General features: G+C 39.3%; 1 protein-coding gene across 1 annotated transcript in view; it reads right to left on the bottom strand.

The window, feature by feature from the left end:
* The window catches only part of eno4 (enolase 4), a 189,626-nt gene that overhangs the window by 150,922 nt on the left and 14,063 nt on the right, over positions 1-24,641 (bottom strand). The window contains exon 2 of the mRNA XM_050070837.1: positions 21,084-21,212. Within this exon, the coding sequence (XP_049926794.1) occupies positions 21,084-21,212 (129 nt within the window). The remainder of the gene's footprint in view (positions 1-21,083; positions 21,213-24,641) is intronic.

Genomic DNA, 24,641 nt, shown 5'->3' with positions numbered 1-24,641 from the left:
AGCAACAGTGTGCAAAAATAACTGTTATGTAACAGTGGAAGTTCAATGAAATACAGAAATGTAAGTCCTGGCAAAATACATTTATTTTATTTCATGGCCTTAACATTAACCTATCATATTGTTGAGTTATCAAGGACACGTTCATGTTTTTGAGTGTATACAGAAATGTTCAAGATATCATTGAGGAAAACGACATTGACGTGACATTGTTGAAACAGGGAATTTGTGTGTCCTCCACGACAAAGGATCCTAATTGACTTTAAATTGGCATTGCTTCCGTGGTACTGGCATGTAATTTTAACCCATTATGTGCCGGTACCACGGAATGCGGTGTTAAGAGGTCATGGTTATTTCACATATTTCTGTGAGATCGGGTTGGCCTGGAAACGGCCATCATGAAAATGAAGCTCCTGGACCAGCTGGTGTCCCTCCCCTCGATCCACCCTCTCTTTTTAGGGTCTTATGTACCCATACAGATCTCAGTTTCCCTGTGCCCAACAAAGTATTTCCTGACAGGCTCTCACCATAAACCATAGATTGATTACACGCAAAAGTTAGAATAAGAAGGTGAGTCCGCAGCAAGCGGTTTGATGCTGTAGGGTTCAATGATTTTATGAAAATGCATCTGAAAATTAAACATATAAAATCCTTCATTTTAAAATTTTATTAACAAAACCAGAGACTCTTTATCTTTATATACAATTTATTACATAACATTATACAAATCTCACAACCTGAGTTGATCATAAAGAGCACCAAAATTATCTATTCAGCATCAAATAAATTCTAGTAAGGACACAGTATGTTATAATAGTCCATGCAGTACCACAAGTTATCACTGCATGTGTTAAGTATTGTACATATCAATGCATCTATAATAATGTATGCTTCACCATAATGTTTTATTGTTGCTGTTAAGTAAAGTGAAAGAACTGATGCTGCATCCTAGGTAATCAATGCGTACCATATCAATCAATCAATCAATCAATTTTATTTATAAAGCCCAATATCACAAATCACAATTTGCCTCACAGGGCTTTACAGCATACGACATCCCTCTGTCCTTAGGACCCTCGCAGCGGATAAGGAAAAACTCCCCAAAAAAACCCTTTAACGGGGAAAAAAAACGGTAGAAACCNGGCAGCAGCAGGAGGCATCTGGCAGGACCACGGCAGCAGCACAACCACACACGTCACGCTGTCCAGGCACCGCTGCGATATACACTAGAATAATTTGGAAAAGACTTTGAAAACACTGAGACTGAAGTCTGACACCCACATAGTGGAAAGGCACCCCACGTCATCTCTGCTTTTTTTCCCCATTGTCCAGTTGGGGACTTTCTGTGATGATCACGACAACAAGTTTACAGTTGCTAAACATTGGAGGAAAAATTGGTGGTGTTCAGTTGCTTGGCAGGACCAATGGACTGGAAAGAAAGCTCTTGGAACAACTGGTGTCCCTCCCCTTGATCCACCCTTTTTTAGGGTCTCTTGTACCCACAAACTATTTGCTGACAGCTTCTCATCCTCAACCAGAGCTACAGCAAGTACCCTGTGTCTGCTAGCTACTAATTACTGTGATATAAATAAAATAAAAAAAGAATAAAATAAACAGTAGATTGATTACACAAGAAGGTTAGGGCAAGGAGGTAATGGGGTGGTTGCCTGGCAATGATAAAATGGTGCAGCAAGTGTTTGTTTTTTACTAGTGGCATTTAATTTAAAAAAAAATATATATATATATATAAAAAAATAAAACTTGATTCTTTGTTGGGTAAGAAGAGCTGGGTAAGATCAAGACCTTTGACAATTTAGAGCGTTTGCATTAAAGATAAACGACAGGTTTTATGCCAATCAGACAGATGCTTATTCTTCCAAATTTCTACTGGGCCACACTCTTCTTTGAAAACACTGTCACTTTCTATTGGTCAAATGTTGAACAAACTGTCATTGATTTATAGCGAAATTTTGTGAAAGGCCATTGCACTTGTTTATAACTGATGGTACCCCTATTGACTGATTTCAGATGATTTAACACATGTGGTTCATATTATTTAACATACCCTGCAAGTTTTGTAATATTTGGACAATCAATTTATGATTTAGAGATTGATTTGTGTAATCTTACACCGATGTTTTTATATTTGTAGCGCCCATTAGTGGTCAACTTAAATGAAACTTTCAGGATATGTCCCTGATAGTTCTTACCACATTGCTTGCAAGAATTGGGATGATTGGCCTAAAGGTTGTGGAGTTATGGATGGAGCCACGCCCCATCTGAAGCTCATTGGTCAATATCTTAAAAATGCAATGAGATATCAATAACACTTAATGTGCTGGTGATAAAATTCTGGAAAAAAAATCTCATCATTCTGCTGATTTCGGGTATATTGTCAAATGTTTTGGTGACATTTGGTAAAAAATGAGATGAGATAGAAAATGTTGTGTATACAGTACAAATTATTGAATATCACTGCAAGCTAACTGATCTGAACACCATTTGAAATGTGATAGTATCCAAAGACTGTCTATGTCCATTTTGATTGCCTCTGAATGAAGACTTTTTGAGATATAGGTGTTAATTAATTTTGAATATTCCTGAAAATATACAGCGACACACTTCTGAATTGACTATTGGTTGCAGTATGGCAGACTTTTGTCACTTTTCAGTGGATGTGCTGAAACAATTTCAGCTCTTTAGGACATACTGGTGAATTATTATGATTTTCTCAAGTTTAGAATGTGAAATATCTTAAAATTACAATTTACTGCAATAAGCCATGCCCTTTCCAAGTAATGACTTCCAAATTTTATGCATCAGCTGAGACATGACCCTAGATGGTGCAAACTGAATTGTGTACAAATTTCTGTAGCTGACTGTGAGATATAAACTTTTTGCATACTAAGCGTCCTCTAATGGTCAATTTAAACAAAACTTATAGGGTATGATTCAGGTACTTATGTGAATATATCCTACAAGTTCCGTGAGGATTGGTTCAGTGGCAATGGAGTTAGGTGTATTTCAAGTTTCCCTCCTCCCTCCTCATTGGTCAATATCTTTGAAACACAATGACATATCAACAAGCTTTTGATAACTTTTGATGGGCTTGGTCCATTGGTAACCCACAGAAAGGTTGGTACAAACCAGTTTTGGAGGAGATATCAAAAATGTGTTTTTCAAAAAATTCATAATGATGTAAAATTTTACAGTGGTCCAATCATGCTTCCTCTATGTTTTTTGTAGAGCACATTGAGCTGCACTTGTGAGTCAGATTTCAAGTCAGCCAGACTTACGATTGCCAGCCAGTGTCAACAGCTTGGTGTAGATGTGGTAAGATGGCCCCGGTGTGTGTGGCTGGCCATCTACTGCTCCTACTTTGGTTGGTGTTTTTGATGTTTCTAACCCTTGGCATTATACAGATCGAGTCTCTGTTGGTCTATGATTGCCAATTCCCCATGGATCCTTGACATAATGTCAGAGAGCTATGTGCGTATCATAGTGGACAGAAAACTTTGCCCCCGCTCCTGGCGGGAATCCCAACTCACCTTTACTGGGCCTCGGCCCTACCCTCCCGGCGGAAGCATCTCCGTCGCCACAGTAAACACAGCAGCCGGCAGGTGAAGCTGAAAGTTTGGTTGGCACGTTCTCCATCTATTTCCTGGTCGGGACATGAATTATACCGTCCCTTCGCTGTGCCCCAGCGTCTCCTGGATCCCATCGCCATCTGCCTGGTACTGTACCTGTCACCGCTTCGGTTGAGGAACTCCGCCAGATCTCTGGCGAAGAAAACTTTTATCCTGAGGGATTTCTTCAGCTCCCGGAGCCTGGATTTCCTCTTGTGGTGGAGACTTGGATCAGTGCCAGTGAGTGCAGCATTCTTGTCGAACTTTTACTGGCTATTCTTATTTTAACTCCCCGCGGACATTGGGTCGTGAAGGAGGAACAGCGACTGGTTATAAAAATGGTTTTAAATGTAAGCAGCACACTCATCTTCATTCTCCAGCTTTGAGTGACTTTATTTTAGATGGGACCCGGTGCTGTGCGCTGTCACCTACCGACCCCCCAAATACAACAAGGACTTTGTGAGTGACTTTTCTGATCTCCTGGCTGAAATTATGCCTAATTATTAATTAGACATAATTAGAATTATGACCATGCCCTTTTTGTTGGAGATTTTAATATCCATGTGTGTTGTCCTGATAAGCCGTTGGTGAAGGACTTTTTAAGCCTTATTGACTCTTTCAATTTGGTAGTGTGTGTGTGGTCGGTCCGTGTACTTCGTGGCCATTCGTTTTTCGTTTCGAAATAACAAATTGAAACACGGAAAACCAACCATTATCCGTTTTTTGTTTTGAAATGACCAAACAAAAAAGGAAATAAATGATCCGTCTCCCGTTTTTTATTTTATAATAAAGAAAAGAAAAACAGAAAACGAATCATTATCCATTAGCCGTTATCCGATTTAATTTGGGAATTTAAAAAAACCCTGTGGGAAACTCCTTTCTCTATTTTTCACCACGAGCGAGCCACCACTTTTTTTCGTCCTGACAAGCCCCTGCTCAGCACACCACCTCCGCACATTCCTCTCAGAAAACTCCCGTCTCGTTCCAAACTGGGTACATAACGCAGCAGCGATATCAACACAGAACATTCTATTTCTTCTATTTTCCGCAATAAAACGTGCATATTCATCCAAAGTCATATTGCCGCCGGGGCCCAGTGCCGCCTGACGCTCTCTGATGACACACATCTCTTGACGGGTCCTTCGTGGAGCACATAAAAGCTATGAAATATACACACAGAGCATGTACATTTCCTATAACTACTAGAATATTGCTTTATCTGACATGTTATGCTAATAAATAACTTTTCTAACTAATCTAGGTCACTCTACATGGACAGCAACTAACGGCATACCACATTACACATTACATGTCCGCAAAAAATGATATGCAATACGTGAATTGGCCTAATAAAAAGTTTTATTACCATGGACCAAACGTTCCTTTTCGTCCGCCAGTTTTCTGTGAAAGTGATGTCAGTTTCAGTCAAGTTGACACCTCCTGTTCCAAAATTATCTCCGAGTTGTTTTTCCGACATGAGTGGGCGTTGTATTTTCCCAGTCGGAAAGTCATTTTTCCAATTATTCCGACACCACCTGAATGCAACTTACTGGTCACAGAGAAGAAACGAACAAGAAATAGAGAAAGGAGATTCCCACAGGGTTTTTTTTTTAATTCCCAAATTAAATCGGATAACGGATAATGGATAACAATTCGTTTTCCGTTTTTCTTTTTTTTTATTATCAAATAAAAAACGATCCGTCGTTTTTTTCCTTTTTTGTTTGGTCATTTCAAAACAAAAAACGGATAATGGTTGGTTTTCCATGTTTCAATTTGTTATTTCGAAACGAAAAACGAATGGCCGTGAAGTACACGGACCGTGGTCCCACACATGAACATGGACATACATTAGACCTCGTCCTGTCATATGGTTTGTCTGTGTTTAACTTGGAGATCTGTGACAATGTGATTTCTGATCATATGCCCGTATTATTCGAAGCTGGTTTCTCCTGTGTTACAATTAAATCTTGCGCTCCTGCTCAGTGCCGTCGGACTTTTAATCCTTTCACTGCCGGTCAGTTCTCTGCTGCCTTCGACCACCTCTATGTCCACTCTGACTCAACATCTCTTAACACTTGGAGCTCAGTTCCTGGTTTCACTCCTTCTGCCGAAAAATACTGGACTCTGGCTCCATTAAAACTGTGCAGCCTAAAGCTAAACCTGAGCCCTGGTTCAATGACATAACTCGAGCAGCCAGACTTGAGTGCCGCAAAGCTGAACGCAGGTGGAAGAAGGACAAACTGCACGTTTCTTTCCAAATCCTGTCTGACTGTTGGTGCCGTTACCAAAACACTGTTAAGAGGCCAAAAGAGAACACGTCAAACATTATTGTGTCTAATCATCACAACCCATGTGTGTTATTTAAAACTATTGACTCTGTTCTGAATGCCCCACAGTCTGTCTGCATGGAAGCACCCCCTGAAATGTGCAATAGCTTCCTGCACTTCTTCATCAACAAGGTTGTTACCACAAGGTCTTTTATCTCAACTCCTGCCTCTGACCCCTCTGTCTCTGCTCCTATCTCGGCTATGTTTGGTAAGTTTGAGCCTGCAACTCTGGAGTTTTTAGATGACATGGTTGGCCATATTAAGCCATCAGGTTCTCCGGGTGACGCTGTCCCTCCTCACTTTTTCAAGAAGGTTTTCCCTAGTATAGGACAGTCGGTTCTGGCCATAATTAACAGCAGCCTGTCTTCTGGTGTTGACCCCTTAAGTTTTAAACATGCAGTAGTGCAACCCCTGCTAAAGAAACCTGGCCTTGATCACACTGTGCTGGCCAATTTCAGGCCCATCTCCAAGCTACCTTTTATTTAAAAAATCCTGGAGAAAGCTGTTCATGCTCAGTTAAAGTCCTTTATGGATGAGCATGATATCCTGGAGGTCTTTCAATTTGGCTTTAAAACACTGCATAGCACAGAGTCAGCTTTATAAAGAGTTTTTAATGACATCCTCCTGGCAAATGACTCTGGTGACTATATGATTCTTGTTCTGCTGGACCTAACAGTGGCCTTTGATACTGTGGACCACAATATTTTAGTGGCTCGGTTACAGCACCTAGTGGGCATCTGTGGTAGTGCTCTGGAGTGGTTTAGGTCTTATCTGGCAGACAGAACTATGTGTGTAAGCGTTGGTGGTTCTGAGTCCTGCTCTGCTCCTGTGTCGTATGGGGTTCCACAGGGTTCAATTTTAGGGCCCCTGCTTTTCTCACTGTATTTACTGCCTCTGGGCTCCATAATTAGAAAGCATGGTATTTCTTTCCATTGTTATGCTGACGATAGTCAGATATATGTGCCACTGAAGAAGAAAGATGCTTTCTCGCTTAAACCACTTCTGTTAGGTCTCAAAGACATTAAAGCCTGGAGACTTTTTTGATTGATTGATTGATTGATTGATTGATTGATTGATTGATTGAAGTTTATTTTGAACATATTAAAAAAAAAAAAATAAAAAAAAAGAAAAAAGGTAAAGAATACAACAACAAATGATAACAAGTTATCCATGTTCAAAAAGGAGTGGGAAGACTCCTGACTGTAGTAAAGGCAATTGTTGTCAATGTTACAGAAAAAAATATTATCTGGGTCTATATTCTGTTCCACATCCTGAGAATTGTGTTCGGTGAATTCAAAAGTTCTCAGTTCCAGATGATCATGATCATTTATCCTCTCAGTTAAATGTTTAATATTGTTTCCAGATGGAGATGAGTGAGTTCTGTCTGTCATGGTTGTGGGTGGATGGTACCTTAGCTCGGTTCATGCTGATCACGATAGGGCCTATTGAGGTTTATCCAGCTCCTCCATGTTTCTGATGACAAGTACTTTGGCCTGCTCGGGTGAACCATTCAGCTTAATGAATGCTTTACAGTTGTTTGTCCATGTACTTTGGATTTTCCCCTGTTTCTTCAGGTATCGTGCTTTCCTGGCTATGTCTGCGTTGTGTTTTGTGAGATGTTCGTTGATAAACACGTTCGTTCCTCTGAGATTTCTGCCTTGCTTCAGGAGTGCTTTTTAAATTTTAATGAAAAGAAAACAGAAGTGATGGTGTTTGGTCCCAGTGGCTCTTGTGTTCAAAATGCTGCTGCTCATCTCTTAACTGGAGCACGTAAGAGGGTGCACATAACTCCCATTCTCCCATCCTCCACTGGCTGCCTGTGCACTTTCAAGTTCATTTTAAGATTATTTTATTTGTTTTTAAATCTTTAAATGGTCTCAGCCCGCCTTACCTCTCTAAGCTGCTTCATCCCTACGCTCCTGCTCGGTGCCTCAGGTCAGCTGATAAGCTGCTCCTGGAGGTACCGAGGTCCAAGTGGAAGCTCAGAGGGGGTAGCGCTTTTTCTTTGGAACAACCTACCTTTACACATTAGACAAGCCCCCTCACTGTTCATTTTTAAAACTCATCTTAAAACCCATTTTTATGCCTTGGCTTTCAACTCAGCATGAGACTCTGCTCTTGTTTTAGTGTTTTTATTGTTTTGCTTTATTCTATTTTATTTTATTTTATTGTTTTAGTGTTTGTAATTGTTTTATGTCTTAAGTTTTTATGTTTATGTACAGCACTTTGTTTCGGCTGTTGTTGTTTTTAAAGTGCTCTATAAATAAAGTTGAGTTGAGTTGAGTACGATGTGAAGGGTGTTTCCTTTCAAAATTAAAATTTTTGAGCCTTAATTATAGCGCCCCATCTAGCTTTAAATTTTTTGAGCAGCATTTGCACACAACTTCTAATTATTTGTGAAAATTTCATGTGTACAGGATGTAATATCTCACAGGAATTTTTGAAAACATTTCTGAAGAAAAAAAAAAGTCTGAAGGGCTTAAACCTTAATTAAAGCCCTTGGGGCTTGAATCCCTAATACTATATTCTCTTGATGGATAATTTGCCCAAAATTTCAACGAATCAGAAAGGATGGGATTTCTGTCAAAGTATCATTTGCAGACTTTTACAATTTTTGTATGTCACTGTTTGTCTTCGACCGTTTACAATGCAGCATGACAGGAAATCATGGGAGGTGAGCAGTCATGCAACAAAAAACCTAGGTTGCATGCCAACATGGTTAACATTCTGTGCAATTTTACAGCTTTGCCAAAAAGATGACTGAACTGATAAGATTTTTACATGACACTCCATCTTTAAAATCATCATATCATCTTTCATTTTGTAGATCTACTTGTCAATTCTATTTATGTAAGAGTTTCAAGAAATTGTGGTTTGAATGACGACGCAGATAAACTGATGAGGAGGCAGTTGGATGATGTTGGTGATTTCACCAGAAAACGACTCACAACTGAGAGGGTCCAGAGGCAGGCGGGTAATAGCAGCCAAACAACAGGTAGCAGGAAAATCCAAAACAAATCCTGCAAACTGGAAAAACAAACACTAGAAAAACAACACCACAAGGAAGAAAGGGCTGGAACTAGGGATGCACCGAATATTCGGTAACTGAATATATTCGGCCGAATATTGCAAAAAAAACACACATTCGGTATTCGGTGGAATAAGTGAAAAGCAAGGCCGAATAATAGCCCCGTGTTTTGATGACGCAATCAAACAGTGTGCGATGATGGACGGAGTAAAATCTCGGCAGTGTGGCGATATTTCAAAGTGTTGGAGAGTGATAGAAGAAAAGCGGCTTACAAAGAATGTATTACTGAACTATATCTAGAGTAGTGTTGCAGGGTATACTGGTAGACCGCGGTACTAAATATTTTATTTTATTTATTTATTTTTAATTCGATCCCCACTATGTTAATCACTTATTGATGCCATTTTTGAAGTATGAATAAGTCAATAAGTAATATATTCCGTTGAAATATCATTGATGTATTATAGAAAAGTGATTCATCTTTTTATAAATGACAAAAGGCACATTTGCCTCATTTTCGCAGTGGTATCGTGATACTACTCAGAACCATGATACTTTCACTGGTATCGTACTGTGGGTCCCAATTTTGGTACCATGACAACAATCTGGAGGGCGTTCATCTCCAAAAACTAATGAAAAACTAAACAACGGCATTCGGTATTCAGTACTCGGTATTCGGCCAAGCGTTTAATTTTATTCGGCTTCGGCCACAAATTTTCATTTAGGTGCATCCCTAGCTGGAAAAATACTTACTGAAAGAGATGATGAAATGATAATGACACAAGGGAAACACACAGCCTAAATACACTATGAGAGCAGGGTGATTAGACATAGGTGGAACAAATGAGAGGGCTGTACACGAAGCAAGATCAGTGGGTAAGCAAGGTATGTTCAGAATAAAGTTATCCGTTCTACAAAAGTGGCTCTCTTTAAACCTGGGTAGATCACTAACTAACTCTACAGTCAATAATCAATCTATGATCGATATAAATTCTCAGCTGTGATTCTTCGTTTCTCATTTGCGTTTTGAAAAATGTTCCGCATTCAGATGACAACGTTTTGATAACAATTACCACAAACACTGATCTGCAAAGACAACCAAAAACGTTGTAGTATACATGCCAGGCTAGTAGCTGGCAGTGCAACCTGATCTCACAGAAATACGTGAAATGACCACGACCTCTTAACACCACATTCCGTGGTGGCAGCACGTAATGGATTGAAATTACATGCCGGTACCACGGAAACAATGCCAATGTAAAGTCAATTAGGATCCTTTGTCATGGTGGACACACGGATTCCCTGATTCAACAACATCCTGTATACACACAAAAACACGAAAGTGTTCTTGATATTAAAACCACAAATATATTCCTCTGTTATAATTTCCCATCAATAATAATAAATAATAATAATAATGACATGATAGTTCGGCTGTACTAGATATTTGATATATTCAGTAGATTTACGACACTATTTGACAACTCTACAACCGGAACAATCACAGTCTCAAAAACGCCATTTCTAGAGAACTTGCTAAAATATCTGAAATTAACCATCATCCTTACTTTTTCTTAACATATTTCATCTAGGTGCAGTGTCATTACTAGTTCGGCTTTACTAGACATTTGATACATTCGGTAGATGTATCTTTCAGACTCTATTTTACAACAAGCCGCAAAAAAACTACCGTCCCAAAAACGCAGTTTCTAGAGTACTATCTAAAATATCTGAAATTAGCCAACATCCTTGCTTTTTCTTAACATAGTTCATCTAGGTGCAGTGTCATTACTAGTTCGGCTTTACCAGATATAAGATATATTCAGTAGATCTATCTTTTTTACGACCCTATTTTACAACTCTATTTTACAAGCCGCAAAAACCTACCATCCCAAAAACGCAGTTTCTAGCGTATTAGCTAAAATATTGAAAATTAGCTGACATCTTTATTTTTTCTTAACATAGTACATCTAGGTGCAGTGTAATAACTAGTTCGGCTTTACTAGATATTAGATATATTCAGTGGATATATCTTGTTTCAACCCTATTTAGAACCCTACTTTGCAAATCAGAAGTACAACTATGTTGCTGATATGTATCACGCTGCATGGCGCGGTCCCAGGGAATTGTAGTTTTTAAAAAATATAAGTGTTTTTCCTAGATTTGGAAGTTGTAAATACTAAATTGAGAGTACACTGTGGACTTTAAGGGGATGGTAAACACACTTGTGTAATCAGATTTTAATTATCTAATTTCTAAATGGGTGAAAATTAATTTTATCCATATTTTACCCATATCTGACAGCACCCCCAGTTGTTGACTACACTCACATGGTAGTTGAGGTCAAGAGCTCTCTATGACAGTTGGTCCCGTGTCTGTACCCCCTTTTGTTGCTGAGTTATAAGTAGGGATGGGTACAGAGCCCCGGTACTGAACGAGCCTCGGGGCTACATTCTTCAAGACCGCAGTATTGATAAGCTCTGATCTTAACGGTTCTGCTATCGGTACTGGAGCAATCGCGGTTTTTTTTTTTTCACAAGATAAACGTTATCTTGCACATTTATCTCACGAACTCCGTCAACGTCATTGTATCATAATTTTCGCTATTCTCCCTGAAGACGAGAGGTCTGCCTGGCTGCCTGCCGTGTGTCTGTGAGAGGAGAGCAGGGGGTTAAGTGTGTGTGTCACTGGAACAACAGCCCCGCGGCTGTTGTTCCAGTGACACACACACACACAGCGCACTAGACAGCGCACACACCAACTCAAGCTCGTGGCCTACCTTCAGATAAATAACGATGGCAGAGAGAGCTAAATGGTCGAAAGTGTGGCTTTACTATACCAGAGTTGATGCGGACACAGCACGTTGTCACAAGTGTGACAAATGTTTTGCGTGTAAGGGCGGCAACACGAATAATTTGGCAAAACACCTTGCGAAAGTGCATCATGTTCAGGCGGAAAGATGTACAGTGTTTGACTGCCCTAGCATAGGCTCAGCTAGTTCATCTACGTCCGTTCCAGGTTTGTAACAATATGCTAGCGGCCAACACGTAGCAATTTGGGGGCATCCAGCAAAGTCCATCATACTTTTATATGTTCACCCATTATCTAGGATCTTTTACAGTTGTTAGGCTATAATGCTGCTTAGTTAAATTAATAAAAAATAATGGGCTAAAGCATCATACTTTATTTGTAATATTTTGTGAGTAAAATCTGGATTGCTTTGTCCAGACTCCACAATCCAGCATGCTCTGTGACTATCTCTCTGTGAGATCTATCAGTTGATTAAATTTATAAAAAAAAAAATCACCCACTTTTACTGTTTAAGGTACAGTGATCCAACCCAGTCCTCCATCTACTTCTACTGCCACTGGTGCTGCTCCAAAGCAAGCACAAATAAACCCCTTCATGCTGGCAGCTAGTGGCAGAATGAACGAGTAGAGGGTGAAGGAGTGCCACCAAGCTGTGACCAAGTTCACTGTGAAAGGTCTACATCCCTTTGCAACAGTGGAGTCAAATGGCTTTAGGTAAAATATTAGTCAGTATATTGAGTTATATTATTATTATTATTATTATTATTATTATTATTATTATTTTTTAATTTCAAAATAAAGCTTTATTTATTATTTCACAATAATAATATATTGTAAGTTAGACACATCACTCCACAAACACAATACTAAATAATAACTGAACAATACATTTGTTGTTGTTGTTGTTGTTGTTTTAATGTAGGGACATGTGCAAGGCACTCAACCCTAAATACAACCCTCCCTCCAGGAGTTACTTAAGTGACACACTAATTCCGTCCTGGTATGATGTAGAAAAGGCCAATATGATCTCTGAGCTCAAGGATGTACCAAAGCTGGCCATAACATCAGATGGGTGGACCAGCCTCAGCCAGGACCACTGTATCACTGTGACAGTGCACTATACAAGCCAGGGCAAGCTCAAGCAGAGGGTCCTCCACACCAGGGCAGTCTACCAATCTCAAACTGGTGCTTCCATTGATAAATGGGCTGCCCGAATCCGATCAGTGGTCGTGTGGTTTAAGAGGTCCTCAATGGCCAACACATTATTGAAGGACAAGCAGCAGATCCTTGGTAAGAGAAGCCATTTTAAACCATTAAATTATTATTTTGAAATTCACAAATCTTACAATCTGTTTAATTCAATATTGAATTGTGTGGTTAATTTATGCTGTTTTTGTTGTTTCAGGACTTCAACAACACTCACTCATCCTGGACGTCAAGACAAGATGGAATTCTCTCTATTTAATGATAGAGAGATTCATGGAGCAATATCCAGCAATACAGTGCTACAATACAGTGAGTTTGTCCAGCTCATTAAGATCCTATACACATCCACACTGTGTGTGTCAGGGGAAAAGAATTCTACGTGTGGACAGATTATACCCATTCTCCAAAAACTGGAGGAGCACTTCACTGTAAAGCATGAAGACACATCATTTGTAAAAGCCATCAAGGAGAAGGTTTGGGGGAACCTCAGTGAGCGCTACCAGGACAACGTCATCCAAGATTTCTTGCATGAGGCCACAGCTATGGACCCCAGGTTTAAAGGGAGACCGGTGAGTGAAGACACCTGGGACAGACTGAGAAAGGCAGTTATTGATCATGCAACAGGAGCAGCAACACCAGGTCCAGGGTTGTCAGAGGAGCCGGAGCAGGCAACCGCAGCAGCAGCACGGCAGCAACATGAAGAGGAGTCTGAAGGAGAGGAAGCAGAGGATTTGGAGACAGACCCACCGCAATCAGTGTTCAAAGCAAAAAGTGCCTTGGAGGAGCTGTTCGCGGAGGAGGAAAGGGAGCTTAGGTCAACAATCCAGCAGAGCACCATGTCCCTCCCGGAGCGTGTGGACCAAGAGGTTGAGCTTTACAAAGGCCTGCCTGCCATCTCTATGGCTGAAGATCCGGTAATGTGGTGGTGGGAAAAGAAAGATATTCTGCCTCTCCTCTTTATCATTGCAACAGGCTACCTCTGTACCCAAGCTTCCTCCACCCCTTCTGAGAGGGTGTTCTCAACTGCAGGGAACACCATAAGCCAGGAGAGGTCCCGACTCCTGCCAGAGAAGGCTGATATGTTGATCTTCCTCCAGAAGAACTGCTGAAGAATGAAAAATTGTTGGCCTTTTGCAACCTACCTGCATACTCCACCATGTTGCACTACGCCACTGTATTTTATTTTGGAGTGAATTGTTTATTTCATTTGTTTTACATTTACATCATTCACAACATAGTGATTTGTTAAAAACACTGCTGTTTCTCTTTCTTTTTAACAACTGCTTATTTTATGTATTTTACAAGTTGTAAAAAGTAAAATGTTTTGTTAAAAAAACCTATTTTGTTGCATATGAGAATTGAAAAAATAAAGCAGTTTATGTTCTTAATTTGGTTTTTTTCTTCCTCAAAAAGTATCGATAAGAGTACCGTTAAAATACCGGATCGATTAGCAGTATCGATAAGAGTAGTAGTACCGTTAAAATCTTAACGATACCCATCCCTAGTTATAAGCATCCAAACATGCACTAAGGTCAAGGTTCAAAGGTGAATGGCTCAAAGCAGCAGCCATGTAGAATCTTCATACTGACATATGTTACTCTCCAGGTTGAGACCTTTTTCATTTTTTGGACACAAGCCATGCTAGGTCTAGTTTCAGAGAGCACTTTGAAGGCCCAGTGTATAAAATGATTTTTGTTTGTTTCTTTGCTTGTTTTTTTTCTTTTTTATTGTAAAAAGTTACTAAAATGAGTCATCCCCAGAGAATACAATACTACTAAAAAGTAAACCAATAATAACAATAATGAAATAAGCAAAAATAATATTTAAATTATATTGAAATTTTAAAATCTATTTACAGAGGGGAATGGTAGCCTAATAGATAACTTAGATACAATTTATTATTGTTTAGATACTATTTAGCCTATTATTGTATTTACTTTTAGCATGTTCTACTTTTATCTACTATAGGCTATATGTTTTAATTTATTTAATAACAAATTTATTTTAAGTTAGTCCTACATCTTAATATTTTATGTCTTTTATCATAGTTTAGTTCTTAACTCCAATGTTTCCTCAGTGGGAGCCGTCTGCACCAGGAGGGCGGCCACTGGTTCTGTGGCGCTGGCTTGGGGTCCGCTCTCCCCTGGTGGAGTGGAGGGTGGCCGGGTTGCCGGGGCTGCGGCCGCCTCCCGATGCAGATGGCTCCATGTGATGGTGTTTCCTCTCTGGTTCTTCCGTGCTCAGCCTTATTTTTTTCTTCTTATTTATTTATTTTTCTATTTATTAGTGGCATTTGGATTCGGTTACGGCAGACGGACGGACTACAAAATAGTAGTCCAACATTTATTTTCATTTATTTTATTTTAAGGCCTTGACATTAACCTGTCATATTGTTGAGTTATCAAGTACACTTTCGTGTTTTTGTGTGTATACAGTGTAGGGTGATCAAGCCTGTTTATTTTGGATTTAAACTAATGGACTTTTACTCAGCATCCTGACATCAGAGAAGAATTGGTGACCAACCATTGGGTTACTTCAAAGATAGACCTTCACTCAACTGATAAGCTCTCAATAACCCCCACATCACCAGATGTGGCTGGAGAGTTTACAACATGTCACAAACTCTGGAAATGAACAAAGAGACAGACTCAGCCACATGGTCTGAAATGTGTTTCAAATGTAAATCACTGAATAAACTAAAGAGAAGATTGTAACTTTATTATTTAACATGTTGGTGTTGATGTTATCCAGGAAGAAGATTCAAGCTGAGATGCCACTCTGACACCATGACCCCTATGGTGCAGACGTCTGTGTGTATGTTAATGTGATAACACCCACCTTTCCCTGCAGTTGTCTTTTCCTTAGGAGGAAAGACAGAAATGCGGATTCCAGGAACCAACATGTGTTGATTGTAATTTTATGTTCCACCTTTCTTTCTATTTCAGTGCATATACATACACATGCATATATATATATGATGTTATGACATGATCACCATGTATAACATTTAAATATGAATTAGTAGTGTCTGTTGACCACTTATTTACAAGTTGGTAATATCCTGTTGCAGACAATGTGTTAAAAAGAAAGAGAATGAAAGAATAGCAGAAGAAGAACTAGTGTGGCCCCGCCGGGCAATTTCATTGCATCCTGAGCAGAACTGAACATGCTAAAACCCGAAAGAAAGAACTTTATGCCACAAAGTCTGTCTAACTCCTGTGTCCTGGACCAACAAGGTCAGGACTGAAGAAAGGCAGACTCCTGCATGCCCACATTGGGTGTGTGAAGATGACCGACATGGAGAGCCAAGCTCACCCGAGCCAAAGTTGCCATGTGGGCTCAAGAATGCCCAAAAGTGCCCAAAGGCTCCAAGAAGTTCGACCGAGGAGAAGAGAAGGACCAGCTGAGCAAGCTGCCCCGAGGGACAGCACCAACAGCGGTTCACACCAAGGAGCAGCGCTGCTTTTTCCTCTTCCCCCTCCAGAGCATCTTCTTTCTGGTCTGCTACAACTCAGGTGAAACAACATAATTTTCCTGTACTGGGGTTTGATACGTAGTTTAATAAGTATGATAGGGAGCATTAGATAAAACTAGGATTTCCCCTAAGTTTTCAGATATTTCCCTTTTTGCTTCCCATGCCGCTCAGCTGTTGAATGGTGCTTTTCACAGGTCCATGTTAAAGTTTTCTCTGATAATTATCTCACCATTGCTCATTGCTTCATCTGGTTCACTCTGGTCATTCATTCATTCATTAGCATCGCTGTATTCATTTCATTCCACTCATAGTTGCATTTACTCATTGTCTTGTCTGTTGTTAGTTGTATTGCATCTTGGTCTTCTGTGTCAGTAGTTTAGAATAAATGTTTGTCTATAAAGTCGTTGTCTTGGTTTTTTGTAGGATTACATTCAGTCACTTTACGGGTGCAAAGATCCTGGCTATTTGAGCTCTACTTGAATTGATAATTGATAATTAATAATTTCCCCAAAGTGCGTTAAACACTCTTGTCTGATCAACAAGAGGTGTGGTCTTATTAGTCTGACTATGAAATTATATCGCTGGACGAATAATTAAAGTGGTTATGTTTAAGAATTCTTATTAAAGTCACTTTTTCCTAATATTGGGCTAATCAAACGAGGTTGACGTGACGTTGTTGAATCAGGGAATCCATGTGTCCACCACGACAGTGGATCCTAATTGACTTTACATTGGCATTGTTTCCGTGGTACCGTGACGTAATTTTAACTCATTACGTGCTGCCACCACAGAATGCGGTGTTAAGAGGTCGTGGTCATTTCACGTATTTCTGTGAGATCAGGTTGGGCAGTGTGACTTTGTAATGAAACAACACATTGTGAGGACACAACAAAAACAACAAAAACTCTGACATCTTCAAGGCTTTTTTAGAGCAGTATCCGACAAGCAGAACAGCTGATAGGAAGTAGTTCCCACATGAAAACGATTCAATATCCAAAGCCCAGATGATTTCAAAGTTAAAAGCCATCCGAGGAAAATACAAACAGGTAGAGAACTCTGAATCCTAAGAGTTGTGCGAGGAAATATAGGATGGGTTGCTTGCAACACGAACCATAGAAACCGGCATTGAAATGGCTGATATGCAGGTCAGTGTTGAAGACTGCCCAGCATCCAGCGCTCTATGTATGACTCCTGCTTCAGATTTTGACCCAATTTCTAACAAAGAGTCTGTTGGCTTCAATGCACCGCTAGAGGCTGTTAAAGGGATAGTGTACCCAAAAATGAAAATTCACCCATTATCTACTCGCCCATATGCCGATGGAGGCTCAGGTGAAGTTTTCACAACACTTGCGGAGATCCAAAGGGAGAGGGGGTAGCAACACAACTCCACCTAATGAAGGCTTACAGCGCCCCAGATTCAAAAGTCCAAGAACACATAATTGAAACCACAAAATATCCCCATACTGCTCGTCCGTAGTGATCCAAGTGTCCTGAAGCCTCGACATAAAAAGTTGTTTGGAAAAACTTCATTTGAGTTTTTAGCCTCATTGTAGCCTGCAGCTCTAACTGCCTCTTTGTGCACCGTGAGACATGGGCACCGCGTTCATGTGTGTTCAAGTGCTTTCGCTGGTCTGGTGCGCAAGCACGTTAAACTCTGTTTTTAGCCTCATTGTAGCCTGTAGCTCTAACTGCCTCTCTGTAGACCGCGCTCACGTGAGACATCGGCACCGCCTTCATGTGTGTCCACGTGCTTTCACTGGTCTCGCGCAAGCGCGCACACATGTTTACACATAAGCAGTTAGAGCTACAGGCTACAATGAGGCTAAAAACAGAGTTCAAATGACATTTTTCCAAACAACTTTTTATGTCGGGGCTTCAGGACACTTGCATCACTACGCACGAGCAGTAGGGAGATATTCTGTTTTGTTGCTAGCCTCATCTCTGCAAGGGATGTGAGGACTCTAAAACTTCACCTGAGCCTCCCTCGGCATATGGGTGAGTAGATAATGGGTGAATTTTCATTTTTGGGTGCACTATCCTTTTAAGGGCTATGAGGGGGTGGAGCCTCTACCACCAGGGCTGTGCACAGGTGTGTTGCATACTGCCAGTGACTAGACTGAGATTGATTACTTTTACCTGCTTTTCCATTTTTGCCTCAATCTTTTCTACCATCCTGGCCAAAAACTAAAATAATTTCTACGTCTCTTTAATTATGGGACAGTGTCAGTATACAGGAATGCAGGTTTTGAGTATGTATTGTTTGAATCTGCTGCATCAAGTAGCTGTATAATGTGCAACTGTCACCTTAGAAATAAATAAATATGTTTACTTGTGAATTCATTTTCAGCCAGCATTCCTCTCTCGCATTTATTGAAGCAATAGTGCTGCTTTTTGCCATAGTAATTTTTAATATTCTTCAAAGGCAGAAGTAGGCATGGATCCATCCTTTTTAAGAGTCAAATGACTTGCTGAATGTAGTTTAAGCGTCATTTGACTCGTTTTATGCAAACACACACAATACCTAAAGAAAAAACCCCAAACCCAGAAAACAAAATCCTCAGTTACTGAACATGTTAAAAAATGACACGTTACTAAGATAACCAGCTTAAACGATATCGCCAGATAATCTAAACAAAATGTCGAAAGGCCTCTAGATGCAGAGCAGGACTTTGAAAGGTAATATCATGCAACTAAGCAAAGTACATGTCCCCCACACAGAACTTTAACTTCCTTTAGCTAAATTCACATAAATCAATAGTTATTATCAGAGGTTCAGAATCTCCAGTATTTCCTTATAATTAAGCATGGTGTTAGTTCAGACAGGACACAATGTCAAGCTCGGCTCACATCCCAGCTACATCAGTTGATCCCAAACAGCCAATCAACTGATGGAGCAGTTGATTGATGAAAAGGAGTCAGCTGATAGATCACATGATTCCTTTCTATGGAACCAATTGGCGAATCTCATTCAGGGTGCCCTATTTAAACTGCTAGGGCCTGCCTACTGTTGCTGCTTCCTCTGCAAGCCTCTTTGCAAGCTCCCACAGTATTACCAGTATTACCGAGTGGTTTGATGCCAAGGCCGGCGGGAACATTGCTTCAAAACAATATTAGTCTACGGCAGCAGTCGCAGCTCAGCAGGAGGACCTTTCTCACTTTTTTTTGGAACATCAGAGTCGAACCCCCATATGCAGATGTCTCCATCTGGTCCCAGGGAAGCCACCGAAACAAGCAAACAGCTCCCGGAACTTCGCTGCAGGTCCAGTTACGTCCACTAATGAGCCAAAGTCTCAGCCCCAGCAGCCAGCTCCGGAAGCTTCAGAACAATAGTCCTATCTGTCGGCCTTATCCTCCATTCAGTCATCACTCACCAAAATGAACTCTCAAATCAAAGCCCCTGAATCCGGTTCAGCAGCCGCAGCCGGTCCATTTTTTCCCTTCAGCTGGGCTGTCCTCCTCCACCACCGTGGGGGCATGCATAATGACCTCACTACACTGAGCTTCGATGGCAACATATTCCCACAGAGGACACTGGGAAGTGTAGTCCCAGTCTCTATCAAGGTTCCACTGTTTGCTCCTGCGGCTGCAATTTCCCGCAACATGAAAAGCCAGATCCTAGCAGGTAATGACATCAATCTTGTTTAAACATCATGGTGCTCAGTGACAGGCTTATTATAGGTTGTGGAGATATGTCCATGATGTTAAAGGACAGTGGCTCTCTCATAGATGTTATCTGTGAAGTGTATCCGTTCCATAGAGCTGATCTGGGTACTTATCTAGCCATCATTTCTGATCTGGCCAACAGAGGAGCACTATTTATGAATATCAAAAAAAAAAAAAAACTTCCCCAATCTGTGTCCAGAATTCAAGCTTTTCCCAGCTCCAACCCAGGGAAACTAAGGCAACTCCACTAGACTCTCATGCATTCTAATTTTTTAGATAATATGTGCAAGTTCTATAATTTGAAATGTATCCATGCTTGCAGCTATTGAAGTAAATAAATAAATAAAATTAAATAAAAGCCGTCAACCTTCCTGAGTTAGAAAAGCTTTAAAAAGCATCCTGTTTTATCAATTACGTAATGGGAGTGGTACAAGGGTTCCTCGCTGGTTTGACAAAGTGTTATTTATTTGCAATAATTTACAGTATGCTTGAAGGAGCCCAAGATAGTGATGCATTTCTGGGAAAAGAGGCTAAGAAGGCTCCATGATCGGTCCATTTGACACATCAACCTTTTCAACAACTTGTATTAATCCTATAGGTTAAGCTACCCATAATATTCTGGGATAGCGCCTAATTATTATTTATCACTCCTCATTATGACAAGCTCAAAGCCTCATAGTCTCATCCCTTTGGCACTGTTTTCAGTTTTATGTTTTTGGATGATGCCATAAAGTTTATTAAGAAGGGGTACACACCTAGCCAGGGTTGCTAACCCTTAATTTGTTTAATCTTTACACTGAATATTCAGAATCTGACACATCAACAGCCACAGTCTGAGCAGAAAGCTACAATTTAACAGTTGATCTGTTAAAATCATATTGGACTAGTGATCTTTACAAGGAAAGGTTGTGTTTGTGGTTGAAAAGGCAAAATGTGATTCATGAGTTTTACCTTTTCCTTGTTGCAAACAATGCAGAAGACCTCTGCCTTGATGGATAGTTGCCCTCTTGCATCATAAACCTCCCTTCCCGTCAGTCTGCTGATCCTCGGCGGTGCATATAGGTTTGTAAAGTAATTAACCTAAAGTGAAAGTTAGTGGTTGAAACTAAACTTAAAGCTTTAAGTTTCTCCTGAACTTATTGAAGTTATGTGATTCTTTCAGCCTTTATACCAGAGTGTCTGCTTTCAGAACTCATGCTCTTGATAAGCAAGCACCTAACAAAAGCAATAATTAGATCCATCACATGAAGATCTTTAAAACTGCCAAGCATACACCTCATAAATATAAGCATATTCAGCTCAAATACACACACACACACACACACACACACACACACACACACACACACACACACAGAGTAGTAACTGTTTTTACAGACATTTAGTTTTTTTAATATGCAATATGATTGCATATTAAAAAAATTAATATGCAATATGATTGCATATTTAAAAAATTAATATGCAATATAATATGCAATATAATTGGACCATGTAAAAAAAACAAGTAAAGTCCGCACACCAAAATAGCTCCAGTCGAGTGCAATTTATTTAAAGCATCACGTTTCGAGCCATGTCGGCTCTTCCTCAGAGACGCCATCTTTAAAGGTCCCAAACCCTGGTCATGTGACCTGGCACACCAGTAGTGCATTTTCATCAGTGTATACAAATCAATGAGACATTTCAAAAAATAGTAATAGCAAAAAAACACATAAATAAATACATATATAATATATATATTATATATATATTATAATATATAATATAAATACATACATATATCCATCTAAGCAGAATTTTATGTTCCCCAAAAGGACTCAGGCTGTAAAGGCCGTCATATTACATAAAAAACTATTAGAGGCACCTCCTTTTTGGTACTAAATGTCAGCTACAGGGACAATAATACTCGTAGGAAATACTCAAAATTCTCAAAAATCCTGGAGATAACCAGATCTCCAATACCACAACGGAGATATACAGTATTGATATGCATACCATGACAAAATACATTGAAAAAAAAAGAACACAATGATAGAAGCTGAAGCAAAACACAACGTTTCTACTTTAAAATACATTGGGATCGAAGCTTTAAAACATCCACGCAGAGGGGGTGACCTTAACTCTCAAGCTCCTCAAACGCGAGCTCTTTTGGATCAACACACTAGGTACATTGGCCCCCAAGGGCCTAAATGAGGACTTTGATATTAGACCTTTCCTGTAGATGTGGACTGTTATTGTATGCTCCTGGATCTAGATGCTGTGTATACATTTCAGAGGTATTGTCTTCTATGGACTCTTTCTGATGGACATGTCAATATACATATTGAGGTTTATGTCATGACTTTTCTATCGTGTTCTTTTTTTCAATGTATTTTGTCATGGCATGCATATTTATATCTCCGTTGTGGTATTGGAGATCTGGTTATCTCCAGGATTTTTGAGAATTTTGAGTATTTCCTATGAGTATTATTGTCCCTGTAGCTGACATTTAGTACCAAAAAAGAGGCGCCTCTAATAGTTTTTTATCTAATATGACGGCCTTTACAGCCTGAGTCCTTTTGGGGAACATAAAATTCTGTTTAGATGTGTGTATATATATATATATATATATATACATACATACATATATATATATATGTGTATGTATTTATATGTGTTTTTTTGCTATTACTATTTTTTGAAATGTCTCATTGATTTGTATACACTGATGAAAATGCACTACTGGTGTGCCAGGTCACATGACCAGGGTTTGGGACCTTTAAAGATGGCGTCTCCCTGCATATTCATTCATGTAAGCATCTGAGGAAGAGCCGACATGGCTCAAAACATCATGCTTTAAATAAATTGCACTCGACTAGAGCTATTTTGGTGTGCGGACTTTACTTTTACATGTGAAAATTTTTTTGGGTCAGCACCCACCCCTAAGTAAGATGTGCGTGTTGTTTTTCCACTTTTGTTTGATATAATTTGACCATAACATTTAAATATTTGTAAAACTTACATCAGGAACTAACTGCAGAATTTGAATCCGCATGCAATGCAGTTACAATTACAACCTACAAATTCCAGTGCCACAATCTGGCCAGCCATACTAATAGTGTAAGAAAGTAATGAAGCAGCTTAGCTTGATGGTCTCATGAAGACAACCTGATCTCACAGAAATACATGAAATGACCATGACCTCTTAGCACTGCATTCCGTGGTGGCAGCACATAATGGGTTGAAATTACGTGCCGGTACCACGGAAACAATGCCAATGTAAAGTCAATTAGGATCCTTTTTCGTGGTGGACACACGAATTCCCTGATTCAACAACGTCCTGTATACACACAAAAACACGTGTTTTTGATATTAAAACAGCAAATATATTCCTCTGTTATAATTTCCCACCAATAATAATAATAATAATAATAACATGATAGTTCGGCTGTACTAAATATTTGATATATTCAAATATTCAGTCCCAAAAACGCTGTTTCTAGAGAACTTGCTAAAATATCTGAAATTAATCATCATACTTACTTTTTCTTGACATATTTCATCTAGGTGCAGTGTCATTACTAGCTCGGCTTTACTAGACATTTGATATATTCAGTAGATCTATCTTTTTACAACCCTATTTTACAACTCTATTTTACAAGCCGCAATCAACTTACCGTCCCAAAAACGCAGTTTCTAGCATATTAGCTAAAATATCGAAAATTAGCCGACATCTTCACTTTTTCTTAACATAGTTCATCTAGGTGCAGTGTAATTACTAGTTCGGCTTTACTAGATATTAGATATATTGGGTAGATATATCTTTTTACAACCCTATTTAGAACCCTACTTTGCAAATCAGAAGAACTACAACTGTGTTGCTGATATGTATCAAACTGCATGGCGCGGTCCCAGGTAATTGTAGTTTTTAAAAAAGATAAATGTTTTTCCTAGATTTGGAAGTTGTAAATACTGAATTGAGAGTACACTGTGGACTTTAAGGGGATGGTAAACACACTTGTGTAATCAGATTTTAAATATCTAATTTCTAAATGGGTGAAAATTTATTTTATCCATATTTTACCCATATCTGACAGCACCCCCAGTTGCTGACTACACTCACATGATGTATCCCCTTTCGTTGTAGTTATAAGCCCTCAAACATGCGCTAAGGTCAAGGTTCAAAGGTTAATGGCTGAAAGCAGGAACCATGTAGAATCTTCATACTGACATATGTTACTCTCCAGGTTGAGACCTTTCCAGTGATGTATTTGGTTTAGCTCTATGACAAAGTTTTGATTTTTTTCATTTTTTGGACACAAGCCAGTTTCTTTGCTTGTTTTTTTTCTTGTTACTTGTTACTAAAATGAGTCATCCTCAGACAATACAATATTACTAAAAAGTAAATATATTATTATTATATTATATAATAAATATTATATAATATTATTACTAATATTATTAGTAATATATTATTATTAGTTATAATATTATTACTTTCATTAATGTTGTTGTAAGCTACTGTCATTACCG

Source organism: Epinephelus moara, chromosome 19, assembly GCF_006386435.1.
Source record: "Epinephelus moara isolate mb chromosome 19, YSFRI_EMoa_1.0, whole genome shotgun sequence".
NCBI classification, from domain to species: domain Eukaryota; kingdom Metazoa; phylum Chordata; class Actinopteri; order Perciformes; family Serranidae; genus Epinephelus; species Epinephelus moara.
The sequence above is the reverse complement of the archived record's forward strand: the minus strand, read 5'-3'. Positions and strand labels throughout refer to the sequence as shown.